Genomic DNA, 17,224 nt, shown 5'->3' with positions numbered 1-17,224 from the left:
CAAGGCTGCTATCGCTACCCTAAAGGAACGCGGTGGTTCATCTCGCCAAGCTATTACAAAATATATTCATGCAAATTACAAAGTTGCTGAAAACTCAGATCATCATCTGAAAATGGCTCTTAAACGAGGAGTAACATCAGGCGATTTGATTCAAACTAAAGGCACTGGTGCTTCTGGATCATTCAAGCTAGGTCAGGTAAAAAAAGAAAAACCTAAGAAAAAGGCCGCAGCAAAAAAGCCAACGGCAAAGAAGCCTACTGCAAAGAAAAGTACACCAAAAAAGAAGCCAGCAAAGAAGAGCACGCCAAAGAAAGCAGCAAAGAAGCCTGCCACAAAGAAAGCCTCGGCTAAGAAACCAGCAGCTAAGAAACCCACAAAGAAGCCTGTTGCTAAAAAACCTGCAGCAAAGAAGGTCAAAAAGACTCCCAAAAAGGCAGCAAAGAAGACCGCAAAAAAATAATTTGTGTGTATCTGGCTATTACATTAACAAACGGCTATTTTTATAGCCACACATTTACAAAAAAACATTATCTTGGTACAAAGTTAAACTTGTTTAAGTCACTTAAACAGCTAAAAAAGAGTAATTTTAAGATTAGATTCCCTAAGTTTAAGTATTTTCGTTTTTAAATTTCTTATTTTCTTGCTTTTACTTTTCTTGCCCTTCATATTTTTAACATTGTCAAACTTTATGTAGCATAAAATTTTTATGTAGCATAAAATTTAAACAGAAAGCAGAACAAAGTTTGATATAAAAAGCTAGCCGTAATATTTTTTATGGATGTGTGGCTATAAAAATAGCCGTTTTTTGTTTGGTAAGATGCTTAGGCACGTTCCCCACGAATTCTTCTTGCCAACTGGATGTCTTTAGGCATGATTGTAACTCGTTTTGCGTGAATGGCACACAAGTTAGTATCCTCGAACAAGCCAACAAGGTACGCTTCAGAAGCCTCTTGCAGAGCCATAACGGCTGTGCTCTGGAATCGCAGATCTGTTTTGAAGTCCTGAGCAATTTCTCGCACAAGACGCTGGAAAGGCAACTTGCGGATCAAGAGCTCGGTTGACTTCTGGTATCTTCTGATTTCTCTGAGAGCAACTGTACCAGGTCTGTAACGATGTGGTTTTTTCACTCCTCCAGTAGCTGGTGCGCTTTTCCTCGCAGCTTTAGTGGCGAGTTGTTTTCGTGGAGCCTTTCCTCCAGTAGATTTACGTGCAGTTTGCTTTGTACGAGCCATATTTTAAGAAGTCGATGTAGTACGGATACACAAGACGGTCTAAAATGCACTATCGCGCCAAAGTTTTATTTCTCATATTGATTGACAGCTAAGGTTCAAAACAAACCATTTGATTGGTGCTAAGAAAGTAATTTCTGATTGGCTGCATAATGACATTACGCTCATTACTTTAACATTTTTATAAAATCTGTGTTTTTTGGCTACGGGAAAACGGCTGTATCTTCTGATCACAAAAGCTTTTGACTTTTTTTTTTTTAGTAAGTAGCAGAAGGTTTGGCGAATTCCAACGATGCCAAATTTATTGCCTTACTGAAACATTAAGACCACGAATTTTTAAAAAAACTACAGTTTTACTTAAAAAAATGTACAAAATGTTCGGAACATTTTGTAATGACGCAACTCTATTGGTTAATTAGGGTGTTTCCACGAGCAGTAGGTAATTTTATGGCCTCTTTTTAAAGCTGTCTGAATTCTGTTAACTCAAACGTTGTTTTTGTACTCGTTCTGTACGCAACTATATCAATATGTCTGGACGCGGAAAAGGAGGTAAAGGATTGGGAAAAGGAGGTGCTAAACGTCACCGAAAAATTCTTCGTGATAACATTCAGGGAATCACAAAACCTGCTATTCGACGTCTTGCTCGACGAGGTGGTGTCAAACGTATCTCTGGCCTTATCTATGAGGAAACCAGAGGTGTACTGAAGGTTTTCTTAGAGAATGTTATTCGTGATGCTGTAACCTACACAGAGCACGCTAAACGCAAGACCGTTACCGCTATGGATGTTGTTTATGCCTTAAAACGTCAAGGAAGAACTCTTTACGGATTCGGAGGTTAAGCGTTGTCATTGCTCAACAAAAACGGCTATTTTTATAGCCACAAATCTTTTAAAACATTACTTTGTGCACGCTTCCAAATTACACAATGTGTAAAGTCTTGTCACAGTTACATTTATTGCTATACGATACTATGTCATATATGACACAAAAAAAATTTAGAAATACTTTGTAGGGTTAATTTGCCTGGGAGTGTTTCCGTGAAAAGCTGGGTTAAGTTAAATGTAAGCAATAACATGGATCAATGTACTTGTCTTTTCTGCAAGTACAGCTAATAATACGTATGAAAAGTGAAGCTAATCCACACACACACATGGGGAAGTATTTTAAATGTAGGCTAGTGTTCTTAAGCACATTATTTAGAAGTTTTATTAACTTCGGTTAACTTGTAGTGACGCCAAGTAAATGTTTTTTTAAAGATGTGTGGTCTTAAAAAAGACCGTTTGTGTTTGGTAGACGTTGGTTTACTTGCTGCTTGTGTATTTTGTGACGGCTTTTGTTCCTTCACTGACTGCGTGTTTTGCAAGTTCTCCAGGCAAGAGAAGACGTACTGCGGTTTGAATTTCACGAGAAGAGATGGTCGACTTTTTGTTTTGAAGAGCCAAACGCGAAGCTTCGGAAGCAATGCGCTCAAAGATGTCGTTGACAAATGAGTTCATGATGCTCATAGCTTTGCTTGAAACTCCGACATCTGGGTGAACTTGTTTCAAAACATTGTAGATGTAAATAGCATAACTTTCCTTTCTCTTTCTCTTGCGTTTCTTTTCACCAGTTCCACCAATCTTTCCTCCTTTTTTGCCGGCTCTTTTTTCACCTTTCTTGGCTACTTTAGGTGCCTGTTTTCCTCCTTTAGCTGCTGCGTCAGACATGGTTAAAAATTTTTGCTACTTAACTTGTAAATAAGCATTAAACTGCAAGTCAAAACTTTTTGTTTATAAGTAAAAAAATCGGATCGAATTCGATCCGAAAACGCCGATACGCAATTTAATTGGTTAAAAAAAAAATCTTTTGTTTAATACTTAATTATGATTGGTTAAAAAAACATGATTTCGATCCTATTTTTATGATGAAAAAACGAGTAAAGTTTATTTCGTTAACACTTACGTTAAATATTCGTACGTTTTTGTATTAACTTACAAATCAAATCGCAGTTATGTCTGGACGTGGAAAAGGTGGAAAAGCTAAGGCTAAAGCCAAGACAAGATCCTCAAGAGCTGGACTTCAATTTCCAGTCGGTAGAGTGCATAGATTCCTTCGTAGAGGGCACTATGCTAACCGAATTGGATCTGGAGCACCAGTTTACTTAGCAGCCGTCTTGGAATATTTATCTGCTGAGATATTGGAGTTGGCTGGTAACGCAGCAAGAGACAACAAAAAAGCTAGGATTATTCCAAGACATTTACAATTGGCTGTTCGTAATGATGAAGAATTAAACAAACTTTTGAGCGGTGTAACCATTGCAGCTGGTGGTGTTTTGCCAAACATTCAAGCTGTCTTACTCCCAAAGAAGAACGACAAAGGACAGAAGAAGTAAACCGCTACACTCAGAAAACAACGGCTATTTTTATAGCCACACATCTTTAAAAAAACATTGTTTTTTTCACAAAACTATAACCTTAAAGTCTAATAGATAATCCATGCATACGCCTTGTCCTAAGTAACTCAAAGAAATTAAATAAAAAAATTTGATCACAACGTCAAAATAAATTGCACGTATTTGCCCCTACTAATGTCTACGGCCATACCACGATGAACACACCCGTTCTCGTCTGATCACGGAAGTTAAGCATCGTCGGGCCGGGATAGTACTTGGATGGGGGACCGCCTGGGAACTCCCGGTGTCGTAGGCTTTTCATTTTCATTTGTTGCCTTTTCATTTCAATGGTGCTGTGATATATTTCTTGTTATAACAATTAAGGAACGTGGCGGTTGTTGAAAGTGTTTCCTATGACATTTTCCTACGACATTTTCAGGTGATAGTACGAGAAAAAAGAGCTTTCAAATGCATACAAACTCGATCTATTGCCGATCATCCAATAACCCTGACGGAATGGCAAATAAAATAAAATTCCGCCGCCTTCCGAGGACTTATATCGCAATCACGTTTCGTAACAGCCAAGCGAGGTTTTACCTTAGCGTTTAAGTCACCACCGACATTTGGCCGCGCAACTTTTCTAAGCTCATTCATTTTGACTTAAGGAGGGGGCGAGCGCGGACGCAGGCCCCCACTACCAGAAATTGTACGGTCGAGTTACTGACGTTTGCAGTAATCGCAGAGGTCAGCCCAAGCGTAGTGCAATGCAAGAGCCTCACTCTGGAAGAAAACCCTCATTGATCAGTCTTTACTTCCCCGTCAGGTAAGTATGAGTTGGAACTGCACCGTAGCATGAGGGTACCCTTCAAAGTTTGTTAATGCTTGTGGCTTGAGTGTGTTATAAACTGCCGTGTCGCGGGGCATAGGCTGTATTCTCCCCCAGTGTACGCGTTTTGTTCCCGCCGTAGACTATGCAGAGTGCCGTCGGAAAGAGGACTGCTATTATTCTTTTATTGCTTATGTGGGCCGCCATCGGTAATAGTGCAACACCAAGGCAACCCGTGGTCACGGCGTGAATGAATCCACCTCCATGACCCAAGGCCAAAAATCAGATTAATATACTGACCATTCAGAGAATGGCCTACCAGATATTAAACTGATAAGAACAGATACTACACTTGATCTTAGCCATTAGGCCGAGAAGCGATAAAGAACAAGCGTTGCCATGATAGGCATCGTCCACACACCGTAACTGCTTGTGGAGCATGTCACGTTACTGTAAAGCTTACAACTGTCACCGCGTACGGATGGACGGCGACATAGTAAAAATCACGGCTGTTGATTTAGCCGTAGGATGGAGAGCGACTGTAGCGAGTGGATGGTAACTTACATGAATGCTAACAAAGGCGACGATACTAAGTGCGTGATATTACTTTCCAATATGACTGCGTACATTCCGTTTATCAACGCATTACGCCAGAACGTGCGCGCGCGTTACACAGTAGACCATGCAGCCGAAATGCGACAGTGCGACCCTGCCAGGAGTCGAACCTGGAATCCCCTGATTCGTAGTCAGATGCCTTATCCATTGGGCCACAGGGCCATGCTTATGACTTCGCCCCATCGTTATTTTGGCTTGCGCATTCGTTTTACTTACGACAGAATTCTTCGTGTTTGTAGCCATGAAAGAAAGGGACTTCTGTGAGTGAATTTTTTTACTGTGGTCTAATAAAAAAGTCGAAACGCAGTGCCCAATATATGAATTGCTCCTAATAGCCGGAAACAGGCCGTGTCGATGATGTAGGCCGACATACGCAACGCAAACCAAAGAACGCTTTATGAAAATCCTAACACGGGCGCGGAAGAAGCCCAAATTAACAGAGTAGATGTAATGCTGAAGACCTCAAACTCCAGCAGCTTCTCTTTCAGACTATTGCGTCGTGCTACAAATAAAAATTAACATGCTTTCGCATAGTCGCGGCACCCAAAACGGACATTATACGATGTACAGAAACACACATTTCTGTTTTCGCGCCAAATCAATTCCCGGGAGTGGTACTTTTACGTCCGCATACTTCGCACCGTCTTAAATTATATCTCATTTACACGGTAATGTTTAGTATACTTCTACTGTGATAACAAGCATCGTTTATCGTTGGATTGTTGTAAGAAAACATTAAAAATGAGTGAAGCAGCTTCTCCAAAGAAAATCGCACCCAAGAAGAAACCTGCTGCAAAGAAGACAGCTGATCACCCTAAATATGTGGACATGATCAAGGCTGCTATCGCTACCCTAAAGGAACGCGGTGGTTCATCTCGCCAAGCTATTACAAAATATATTCATGCAAATTACAAAGTTGCTGAAAACTCAGATCATCATCTGAAAATGGCTCTTAAACGAGGAGTAACATCAGGCGATTTGATTCAAACTAAAGGCACTGGTGCTTCTGGATCATTCAAGCTAGGTCAGGTAAAAAAAGAAAAACCTAAGAAAAAGGCCGCAGCAAAAAAGCCAACGGCAAAGAAGCCTACTGCAAAGAAAAGTACACCAAAAAAGAAGCCAGCAAAGAAGAGCACGCCAAAGAAAGCAGCAAAGAAGCCTGCCACAAAGAAAGCCTCGGCTAAGAAACCAGCAGCTAAGAAACCCACAAAGAAGCCTGTTGCTAAAAAACCTGCAGCAAAGAAGGTCAAAAAGACTCCCAAAAAGGCAGCAAAGAAGACCGCAAAAAAATAATTTGTGTGTATCTGGCTATTACATTAACAAACGGCTATTTTTATAGCCACACATTTACAAAAAAACATTATCTTGGTACAAAGTTAAACTTGTTTAAGTCACTTAAACAGTTAAAAAAGAGTAATTTTAAGATTAGATTCCCTAAGTTTAAGTATTTTCGTTTTTAAATTTCTTATTTTCTTGCTTTTACTTTTCTTGCCCTTCATATTTTTAACATTGTCAAACTTTATGTAGCATAAAATTTTTATGTAGCATAAAATTTAAACAGAAAGCAGAACAAAGTTTGATATAAAAAGCTAGCCGTAATATTTTTTATGGATGTGTGGCTATAAAAATAGCCGTTTTTTGTTTGGTAAGATGCTTAGGCACGTTCCCCACGAATTCTTCTTGCCAACTGGATGTCTTTAGGCATGATTGTAACTCGTTTTGCGTGAATGGCACACAAGTTAGTATCCTCGAACAAGCCAACAAGGTACGCTTCAGAAGCCTCTTGCAGAGCCATAACGGCTGTGCTCTGGAATCGCAGATCTGTTTTGAAGTCCTGAGCAATTTCTCGCACAAGACGCTGGAAAGGCAACTTGCGGATCAAGAGCTCGGTTGACTTCTGGTATCTTCTGATTTCTCTGAGAGCAACTGTACCAGGTCTGTAACGATGTGGTTTTTTCACTCCTCCAGTAGCTGGTGCGCTTTTCCTCGCAGCTTTAGTGGCGAGTTGTTTTCGTGGAGCCTTTCCTCCAGTAGATTTACGTGCAGTTTGCTTTGTACGAGCCATATTTTAAGAAGTCGATGTAGTACGGATACACAAGACGGTCTAAAATGCACTATCGCGCCAAAGTTTTATTTCTCATATTGATTGACAGCTAAGGTTCAAAACAAACCATTTGATTGGTGCTAAGAAAGTAATTTCTGATTGGCTGCATAATGACATTACGCTCATTACTTTAACATTTTTATAAAATCTGTGTTTTTTGGCTACGGGAAAACGGCTGTATCTTCTGATACACAAAAGCTTTTGACTTTTTTTTTTTTTAGTAAGTAGCAGAAGGTTTGGCGAATTCCAACGATGCCAAATTTATTGCCTTACTGAAACATTAAGACCACGAATTTTTAAAAAAACTACAGTTTTACTTAAAAAAATGTACAAAATGTTCGGAACATTTTGTAATGACGCAACTCTATTGGTTAATTAGGGTGTTTCCACGAGCAGTAGGTAATTTTATGGCCTCTTTTTAAAGCTGTCTGAATTCTGTTAACTCAAACGTTGTTTTTGTACTCGTTCTGTACGCAACTATATCAATATGTCTGGACGCGGAAAAGGAGGTAAAGGATTGGGAAAAGGAGGTGCTAAACGTCACCGAAAAATTCTTCGTGATAACATTCAGGGAATCACAAAACCTGCTATTCGACGTCTTGCTCGACGAGGTGGTGTCAAACGTATCTCTGGCCTTATCTATGAGGAAACCAGAGGTGTACTGAAGGTTTTCTTAGAGAATGTTATTCGTGATGCTGTAACCTACACAGAGCACGCTAAACGCAAGACCGTTACCGCTATGGATGTTGTTTATGCCTTAAAACGTCAAGGAAGAACTCTTTACGGATTCGGAGGTTAAGCGTTGTCATTGCTCAACAAAAACGGCTATTTTTATAGCCACAAATCTTTTAAAACATTACTTTGTGCACGCTTCCAAATTACACAATGTGTAAAGTCTTGTCACAGTTACATTTATTGCTATACGATACTATGTCATATATGACACAAAAAAAATTTAGAAATACTTTGTAGGGTTAATTTGCCTGGGAGTGTTTCCGTGAAAAGCTGGGTTAAGTTAAATGTAAGCAATAACATGGATCAATGTACTTGTCTTTTCTGCAAGTACAGCTAATAATACGTATGAAAAGTGAAGCTAATCCACACACACACATGGGGAAGTATTTTAAATGTAGGCTAGTGTTCTTAAGCACATTATTTAGAAGTTTTATTAACTTCGGTTAACTTGTAGTGACGCCAAGTAAATGTTTTTTTAAAGATGTGTGGTCTTAAAAAAGACCGTTTGTGTTTGGTAGACGTTGGTTTACTTGCTGCTTGTGTATTTTGTGACGGCTTTTGTTCCTTCACTGACTGCGTGTTTTGCAAGTTCTCCAGGCAAGAGAAGACGTACTGCGGTTTGAATTTCACGAGAAGAGATGGTCGACTTTTTGTTTTGAAGAGCCAAACGCGAAGCTTCGGAAGCAATGCGCTCAAAGATGTCGTTGACAAATGAGTTCATGATGCTCATAGCTTTGCTTGAAACTCCGACATCTGGGTGAACTTGTTTCAAAACATTGTAGATGTAAATAGCATAACTTTCCTTTCTCTTTCTCTTGCGTTTCTTTTCACCAGTTCCACCAATCTTTCCTCCTTTTTTGCCGGCTCTTTTTTCACCTTTCTTGGCTACTTTAGGTGCCTGTTTTCCTCCTTTAGCTGCTGCGTCAGACATGGTTAAAAATTTTTGCTACTTAACTTGTAAATAAGCATTAAACTGCAAGTCAAAACTTTTTGTTTATAAGTAAAAAAATCGGATCGAATTCGATCCGAAAACGCCGATACGCAATTTAATTGGTTAAAAAAAAAATCTTTTGTTTAATACTTAATTATGATTGGTTAAAAAAACATGATTTCGATCCTATTTTTATGATGAAAAAACGAGTAAAGTTTATTTCGTTAACACTTACGTTAAATATTCGTACGTTTTTGTATTAACTTACAAATCAAATCGCAGTTATGTCTGGACGTGGAAAAGGTGGAAAAGCTAAGGCTAAAGCCAAGACAAGATCCTCAAGAGCTGGACTTCAATTTCCAGTCGGTAGAGTGCATAGATTCCTTCGTAGAGGGCACTATGCTAACCGAATTGGATCTGGAGCACCAGTTTACTTAGCAGCCGTCTTGGAATATTTATCTGCTGAGATATTGGAGTTGGCTGGTAACGCAGCAAGAGACAACAAAAAAGCTAGGATTATTCCAAGACATTTACAATTGGCTGTTCGTAATGATGAAGAATTAAACAAACTTTTGAGCGGTGTAACCATTGCAGCTGGTGGTGTTTTGCCAAACATTCAAGCTGTCTTACTCCCAAAGAAGAACGACAAAGGACAGAAGAAGTAAACCGCTACACTCAGAAAACAACGGCTATTTTTATAGCCACACATCTTTAAAAAAACATTGTTTTTTTCACAAAACTATAACCTTAAAGTCTAATAGATAATCCATGCATACGCCTTGTCCTAAGTAACTCAAAGAAATTAAATAAAAAAATTTGATCACAACGTCAAAATAAATTGCACGTATTTGCCCCTACTAATGTCTACGGCCATACCACGATGAACACACCCGTTCTCGTCTGATCACGGAAGTTAAGCATCGTCGGGCCGGGATAGTACTTGGATGGGGGACCGCCTGGGAACTCCCGGTGTCGTAGGCTTTTCATTTTCATTTGTTGCCTTTTCATTTCAATGGTGCTGTGATATATTTCTTGTTATAACAATTAAGGAACGTGGCGGTTGTTGAAAGTGTTTCCTATGACATTTTCCTACGACATTTTCAGGTGATAGTACGAGAAAAAAGAGCTTTCAAATGCATACAAACTCGATCTATTGCCGATCATCCAATAACCCTGACGGAATGGCAAATAAAATAAAATTCCGCCGCCTTCCGAGGACTTATATCGCAATCACGTTTCGTAACAGCCAAGCGAGGTTTTACCTTAGCGTTTAAGTCACCACCGACATTTGGCCGCGCAACTTTTCTAAGCTCATTCATTTTGACTTAAGGAGGGGGCGAGCGCGGACGCAGGCCCCCACTACCAGAAATTGTACGGTCGAGTTACTGACGTTTGCAGTAATCGCAGAGGTCAGCCCAAGCGTAGTGCAATGCAAGAGCCTCACTCTGGAAGAAAACCCTCATTGATCAGTCTTTACTTCCCCGTCAGGTAAGTATGAGTTGGAACTGCACCGTAGCATGAGGGTACCCTTCAAAGTTTGTTAATGCTTGTGGCTTGAGTGTGTTATAAACTGCCGTGTCGCGGGGCATAGGCTGTATTCTCCCCCAGTGTACGCGTTTTGTTCCCGCCGTAGACTATGCAGAGTGCCGTCGGAAAGAGGACTGCTATTATTCTTTTATTGCTTATGTGGGCCGCCATCGGTAATAGTGCAACACCAAGGCAACCCGTGGTCACGGCGTGAATGAATCCACCTCCATGACCCAAGGCCAAAAATCAGATTAATATACTGACCATTCAGAGAATGGCCTACCAGATATTAAACTGATAAGAACAGATACTACACTTGATCTTAGCCATTAGGCCGAGAAGCGATAAAGAACAAGCGTTGCCATGATAGGCATCGTCCACACACCGTAACTGCTTGTGGAGCATGTCACGTTACTGTAAAGCTTACAACTGTCACCGCGTACGGATGGACGGCGACATAGTAAAAATCACGGCTGTTGATTTAGCCGTAGGATGGAGAGCGACTGTAGCGAGTGGATGGTAACTTACATGAATGCTAACAAAGGCGACGATACTAAGTGCGTGATATTACTTTCCAATATGACTGCGTACATTCCGTTTATCAACGCATTACGCCAGAACGTGCGCGCGCGTTACACAGTAGACCATGCAGCCGAAATGCGACAGTGCGACCCTGCCAGGAGTCGAACCTGGAATCCCCTGATTCGTAGTCAGATGCCTTATCCATTGGGCCACAGGGCCATGCTTATGACTTCGCCCCATCGTTATTTTGGCTTGCGCATTCGTTTTACTTACGACAGAATTCTTCGTGTTTGTAGCCATGAAAGAAAGGGACTTCTGTGAGTGAATTTTTTTACTGTGGTCTAATAAAAAAGTCGAAACGCAGTGCCCAATATATGAATTGCTCCTAATAGCCGGAAACAGGCCGTGTCGATGATGTAGGCCGACATACGCAACGCAAACCAAAGAACGCTTTATGAAAATCCTAACACGGGCGCGGAAGAAGCCCAAATTAACAGAGTAGATGTAATGCTGAAGACCTCAAACTCCAGCAGCTTCTCTTTCAGACTATTGCGTCGTGCTACAAATAAAAATTAACATGCTTTCGCATAGTCGCGGCACCCAAAACGGACATTATACGATGTACAGAAACACACATTTCTGTTTTCGCGCCAAATCAATTCCCGGGAGTGGTACTTTTACGTCCGCATACTTCGCACCGTCTTAAATTATATCTCATTTACACGGTAATGTTTAGTATACTTCTACTGTGATAACAAGCATCGTTTATCGTTGGATTGTTGTAAGAAAACATTAAAAATGAGTGAAGCAGCTTCTCCAAAGAAAATCGCACCCAAGAAGAAACCTGCTGCAAAGAAGACAGCTGATCACCCTAAATATGTGGACATGATCAAGGCTGCTATCGCTACCCTAAAGGAACGCGGTGGTTCATCTCGCCAAGCTATTACAAAATATATTCATGCAAATTACAAAGTTGCTGAAAACTCAGATCATCATCTGAAAATGGCTCTTAAACGAGGAGTAACATCAGGCGATTTGATTCAAACTAAAGGCACTGGTGCTTCTGGATCATTCAAGCTAGGTCAGGTAAAAAAAGAAAAACCTAAAAAAAAGGCCGCAGCAAAAAAGCCAACGGCAAAGAAGCCTACTGCAAAGAAAAGTACACCAAAAAAGAAGCCAGCAAAGAAGAGCACGCCAAAGAAAGCAGCAAAGAAGCCTGCCACAAAGAAAGCCTCGGCTAAGAAACCAGCAGCTAAGAAACCCACAAAGAAGCCTGTTGCTAAAAAACCTGCAGCAAAGAAGGTCAAAAAGACTCCCAAAAAGGCAGCAAAGAAGACCGCAAAAAAATAATTTGTGTGTATCTGGCTATTACATTAACAAACGGCTATTTTTATAGCCACACATTTACAAAAAAACATTATCTTGGTACAAAGTTAAACTTGTTTAAGTCACTTAAACAGTTAAAAAAGAGTAATTTTAAGATTAGATTCCCTAAGTTTAAGTATTTTCGTTTTTAAATTTCTTATTTTCTTGCTTTTACTTTTCTTGCCCTTCATATTTTTAACATTGTCAAACTTTATGTAGCATAAAATTTTTATGTAGCATAAAATTTAAACAGAAAGCAGAACAAAGTTTGATATAAAAAGCTAGCCGTAATATTTTTTATGGATGTGTGGCTATAAAAATAGCCGTTTTTTGTTTGGTAAGATGCTTAGGCACGTTCCCCACGAATTCTTCTTGCCAACTGGATGTCTTTAGGCATGATTGTAACTCGTTTTGCGTGAATGGCACACAAGTTAGTATCCTCGAACAAGCCAACAAGGTACGCTTCAGAAGCCTCTTGCAGAGCCATAACGGCTGTGCTCTGGAATCGCAGATCTGTTTTGAAGTCCTGAGCAATTTCTCGCACAAGACGCTGGAAAGGCAACTTGCGGATCAAGAGCTCGGTTGACTTCTGGTATCTTCTGATTTCTCTGAGAGCAACTGTACCAGGTCTGTAACGATGTGGTTTTTTCACTCCTCCAGTAGCTGGTGCGCTTTTCCTCGCAGCTTTAGTGGCGAGTTGTTTTCGTGGAGCCTTTCCTCCAGTAGATTTACGTGCAGTTTGCTTTGTACGAGCCATATTTTAAGAAGTCGATGTAGTACGGATACACAAGACGGTCTAAAATGCACTATCGCGCCAAAGTTTTATTTCTCATATTGATTGACAGCTAAGGTTCAAAACAAACCATTTGATTGGTGCTAAGAAAGTAATTTCTGATTGGCTGCATAATGACATTACGCTCATTACTTTAACATTTTTATAAAATCTGTGTTTTTTGGCTACGGGAAAACGGCTGTATCTTCTGATACACAAAAGCTTTTGACTTTTTTTTTTTTTAGTAAGTAGCAGAAGGTTTGGCGAATTCCAACGATGCCAAATTTATTGCCTTACTGAAACATTAAGACCACGAATTTTTAAAAAAACTACAGTTTTACTTAAAAAAATGTACAAAATGTTCGGAACATTTTGTAATGACGCAACTCTATTGGTTAATTAGGGTGTTTCCACGAGCAGTAGGTAATTTTATGGCCTCTTTTTAAAGCTGTCTGAATTCTGTTAACTCAAACGTTGTTTTTGTACTCGTTCTGTACGCAACTATATCAATATGTCTGGACGCGGAAAAGGAGGTAAAGGATTGGGAAAAGGAGGTGCTAAACGTCACCGAAAAATTCTTCGTGATAACATTCAGGGAATCACAAAACCTGCTATTCGACGTCTTGCTCGACGAGGTGGTGTCAAACGTTTCTCTGGCCTTATCTATGAGGAAACCAGAGGTGTACTGAAGGTTTTCTTAGAGAATGTTATTCGTGATGCTGTAACCTACACAGAGCACGCTAAACGCAAGACCGTTACCGCTATGGATGTTGTTTATGCCTTAAAACGTCAAGGAAGAACTCTTTACGGATTCGGAGGTTAAGCGTTGTCATTGCTCAACAAAAACGGCTATTTTTATAGCCACAAATCTTTTAAAACATTACTTTGTGCACGCTTCCAAATTACACAATGTGTAAAGTCTTGTCACAGTTACATTTATTGCTATACGATACTATGTCATATATGACACAAAAAAAATTTAGAAATACTTTGTAGGGTTAATTTGCCTGGGAGTGTTTCCGTGAAAAGCTGGGTTAAGTTAAATGTAAGCAATAACATGGATCAATGTACTTGTCTTTTCTGCAAGTACAGCTAATAATACGTATGAAAAGTGAAGCTAATCCACACACACACATGGGGAAGTATTTTAAATGTAGGCTAGTGTTCTTAAGCACATTATTTAGAAGTTTTATTAACTTCGGTTAACTTGTAGTGACGCCAAGTAAATGTTTTTTTAAAGATGTGTGGTCTTAAAAAAGACCGTTTGTGTTTGGTAGACGTTGGTTTACTTGCTGCTTGTGTATTTTGTGACGGCTTTTGTTCCTTCACTGACTGCGTGTTTTGCAAGTTCTCCAGGCAAGAGAAGACGTACTGCGGTTTGAATTTCACGAGAAGAGATGGTCGACTTTTTGTTTTGAAGAGCCAAACGCAAAGCTTCGGAAGCAATGCGCTCAAAGATGTCGTTGACAAATGAGTTCATGATGCTCATAGCTTTGCTTGAAACTCCGACATCTGGGTGAACTTGTTTCAAAACATTGTAGATGTAAATAGCATAACTTTCCTTTCTCTTTCTCTTGCGTTTCTTTTCACCAGTTCCACCAATCTTTCCTCCTTTTTTGCCGGCTCTTTTTTCACCTTTCTTGGCTACTTTAGGTGCCTGTTTTCCTCCTTTAGCTGCTGCGTCAGACATGGTTAAAAATTTTTGCTACTTAACTTGTAAATAAGCATTAAACTGCAAGTCAAAACTTTTTGTTTATAAGTAAAAAAATCGGATCGAATTCGATCCGAAAACGCCGATACGCAATTTAATTGGTTAAAAAAAAAATCTTTTGTTTAATACTTAATTATGATTGGTTAAAAAAACATGATTTCGATCCTATTTTTATGATGAAAAAACGAGTAAAGTTTATTTCGTTAACACTTACGTTAAATATTCGTACGTTTTTGTATTAACTTACAAATCAAATCGCAGTTATGTCTGGACGTGGAAAAGGTGGAAAAGCTAAGGCTAAAGCCAAGACAAGATCCTCAAGAGCTGGACTTCAATTTCCAGTCGGTAGAGTGCATAGATTCCTTCGTAGAGGGCACTATGCTAACCGAATTGGATCTGGAGCACCAGTTTACTTAGCAGCCGTCTTGGAATATTTATCTGCTGAGATATTGGAGTTGGCTGGTAACGCAGCAAGAGACAACAAAAAAGCTAGGATTATTCCAAGACATTTACAATTGGCTGTTCGTAATGATGAAGAATTAAACAAACTTTTGAGCGGTGTAACCATTGCAGCTGGTGGTGTTTTGCCAAACATTCAAGCTGTCTTACTCCCAAAGAAGAACGACAAAGGACAGAAGAAGTAAACCGCTACACTCAGAAAACAACGGCTATTTTTATAGCCACACATCTTTAAAAAAACATTGTTTTTTTCACAAAACTATAACCTTAAAGTCTAATAGATAATCCATGCATACGCCTTGTCCTAAGTAACTCAAAGAAATTAAATAAAAAAATTTGATCACAACGTCAAAATAAATTGCACGTATTTGCCCCTACTAATGTCTACGGCCATACCACGATGAACACACCCGTTCTCGTCTGATCACGGAAGTTAAGCATCGTCGGGCCGGGATAGTACTTGGATGGGGGACCGCCTGGGAACTCCCGGTGTCGTAGGCTTTTCATTTTCATTTGTTGCCTTTTCATTTCAATGGTGCTGTGATATATTTCTTGTTATAACAATTAAGGAACGTGGCGGTTGTTGAAAGTGTTTCCTATGACATTTTCCTACGACATTTTCAGGTGATAGTACGAGAAAAAAGAGCTTTCAAATGCATACAAACTCGATCTATTGCCGATCATCCAATAACCCTGACGGAATGGCAAATAAAATAAAATTCCGCCGCCTTCCGAGGACTTATATCGCAATCACGTTTCGTAACAGCCAAGCGAGGTTTTACCTTAGCGTTTAAGTCACCACCGACATTTGGCCGCGCAACTTTTCTAAGCTCATTCATTTTGACTTAAGGAGGGGGCGAGCGCGGACGCAGGCCCCCACTACCAGAAATTGTACGGTCGAGTTACTGACGTTTGCAGTAATCGCAGAGGTCAGCCCAAGCGTAGTGCAATGCAAGAGCCTCACTCTGGAAGAAAACCCTCATTGATCAGTCTTTACTTCCCCGTCAGGTAAGTATGAGTTGGAACTGCACCGTAGCATGAGGGTACCCTTCAAAGTTTGTTAATGCTTGTGGCTTGAGTGTGTTATAAACTGCCGTGTCGCGGGGCATAGGCTGTATTCTCCCCCAGTGTACGCGTTTTGTTCCCGCCGTAGACTATGCAGAGTGCCGTCGGAAAGAGGACTGCTATTATTCTTTTATTGCTTATGTGGGCCGCCATCGGTAATAGTGCAACACCAAGGCAACCCGTGGTCACGGCGTGAATGAATCCACCTCCATGACCCAAGGCCAAAAATCAGATTAATATACTGACTATTCAGAGAATGGCCTACCAGATATTAAACTGATAAGAACAGATACTACACTTGATCTTAGCCATTAGGCCGACAAGCGATAAAGAACAAGCGTTGCCATGATAGGCATCGTCCACACACCGTAACTGCTTGTGGAGCATGTCACGTTACTGTAAAGCTTACAACTGTCACCGCGTACGGATGGACGGCGACATAGTAAAAATCACGGCTGTTGATTTAGCCGTAGGATGGAGAGCGACTGTAGCGAGTGGATGGTAACTTACATGAATGCTAACAAAGGCGACGATACTAAGTGCGTGATATTACTTTCCAATATGACTGCGTACATTCCGTTTATCAACGCATTACGCCAGAACGTGCGCGCGCGTTACACAGTAGACCATGCAGCCGAAATGCGACAGTGCGACCCTGCCAGGAGTCGAACCTGGAATCCCCTGATTCGTAGTCAGATGCCTTATCCATTGGGCCACAGGGCCATGCTTATGACTTCGCCCCATCGTTATTTTGGCTTGCGCATTCGTTTTACTTACGACAGAATTCTTCGTGTTTGTAGCCATGAAAGAAAGGGACTTCTGTGAGTGAATTTTTTTACTGTGGTCTAATAAAAAAGTCGAAACGCAGTGCCCAATATATGAATTGCTCCTAATAGCCGGAAACAGGCCGTGTCGATGATGTAGGCCGACATACGCAACGCAAACCAAAGAACGCTTTATGAAAATCCTAACACGGGCGCGGAAGAAGCCCA

General features: G+C 40.4%; 2 protein-coding genes and 9 non-coding genes across 11 annotated transcripts; 3 read left to right on the top strand and 8 right to left on the bottom strand.

Annotated features, from left to right (window-relative positions):
* Window positions 1-2,528: 2,528 nt before the first annotated feature.
* Window positions 2,529-2,935, bottom strand: LOC130657368 (histone H2B, gonadal-like). Its single transcript, XM_057460350.1, has one exon. The coding sequence runs from the start codon at window positions 2,933-2,935 to the stop codon at window positions 2,531-2,533; it is 405 nt and encodes a 134-aa protein (XP_057316333.1). The 3' UTR covers window positions 2,529-2,530.
* Window positions 2,936-3,797: 862 nt separating this feature from the next.
* LOC130661664 (5S ribosomal RNA) lies at window positions 3,798-3,916 on the top strand. Its single transcript, XR_008988841.1, has one exon. It is a non-coding gene; the product is annotated as a 5S ribosomal RNA (ribosomal RNA).
* A 350-nt stretch (window positions 3,917-4,266) lies between these two features.
* On the bottom strand, window positions 4,267-4,431 carry LOC130659927 (U1 spliceosomal RNA). The gene has a single exon (XR_008987131.1). It is a non-coding gene; the product is annotated as a U1 spliceosomal RNA (small nuclear RNA).
* Window positions 4,432-4,616: 185 nt separating this feature from the next.
* LOC130660977 (U2 spliceosomal RNA) lies at window positions 4,617-4,808 on the bottom strand. Its single transcript, XR_008988172.1, has one exon. It is a non-coding gene; the product is annotated as a U2 spliceosomal RNA (small nuclear RNA).
* A 3,596-nt stretch (window positions 4,809-8,404) lies between these two features.
* Window positions 8,405-9,147, bottom strand: LOC130657382 (histone H2B, gonadal-like). The gene has a single exon (XM_057460365.1). The coding sequence runs from the start codon at window positions 8,809-8,811 to the stop codon at window positions 8,407-8,409; it is 405 nt and encodes a 134-aa protein (XP_057316348.1). The 5' UTR covers window positions 8,812-9,147; the 3' UTR covers window positions 8,405-8,406.
* A 526-nt stretch (window positions 9,148-9,673) lies between these two features.
* Window positions 9,674-9,792, top strand: LOC130661663 (5S ribosomal RNA). The gene has a single exon (XR_008988840.1). It is a non-coding gene; the product is annotated as a 5S ribosomal RNA (ribosomal RNA).
* A 350-nt stretch (window positions 9,793-10,142) lies between these two features.
* On the bottom strand, window positions 10,143-10,307 carry LOC130659926 (U1 spliceosomal RNA). Its single transcript, XR_008987130.1, has one exon. It is a non-coding gene; the product is annotated as a U1 spliceosomal RNA (small nuclear RNA).
* A 185-nt stretch (window positions 10,308-10,492) lies between these two features.
* Window positions 10,493-10,684, bottom strand: LOC130660975 (U2 spliceosomal RNA). The gene has a single exon (XR_008988170.1). It is a non-coding gene; the product is annotated as a U2 spliceosomal RNA (small nuclear RNA).
* A 4,865-nt stretch (window positions 10,685-15,549) lies between these two features.
* Window positions 15,550-15,668, top strand: LOC130661661 (5S ribosomal RNA). The gene has a single exon (XR_008988838.1). It is a non-coding gene; the product is annotated as a 5S ribosomal RNA (ribosomal RNA).
* Window positions 15,669-16,018: 350 nt separating this feature from the next.
* Window positions 16,019-16,183, bottom strand: LOC130659925 (U1 spliceosomal RNA). Its single transcript, XR_008987128.1, has one exon. It is a non-coding gene; the product is annotated as a U1 spliceosomal RNA (small nuclear RNA).
* A 185-nt stretch (window positions 16,184-16,368) lies between these two features.
* On the bottom strand, window positions 16,369-16,560 carry LOC130661520 (U2 spliceosomal RNA). Its single transcript, XR_008988709.1, has one exon. It is a non-coding gene; the product is annotated as a U2 spliceosomal RNA (small nuclear RNA).
* Between the last annotated feature and the right edge of the window lie 664 nt (window positions 16,561-17,224).

Source organism: Hydractinia symbiolongicarpus, chromosome 9 (assembly GCF_029227915.1).
Source record: "Hydractinia symbiolongicarpus strain clone_291-10 chromosome 9, HSymV2.1, whole genome shotgun sequence".
Classification (NCBI taxonomy): Eukaryota; Metazoa; Cnidaria; class Hydrozoa; order Anthoathecata; family Hydractiniidae; genus Hydractinia; species Hydractinia symbiolongicarpus.
Note: the sequence above shows the minus strand (reverse complement) of the source record. Positions and strands in the feature narration are given on the sequence as shown.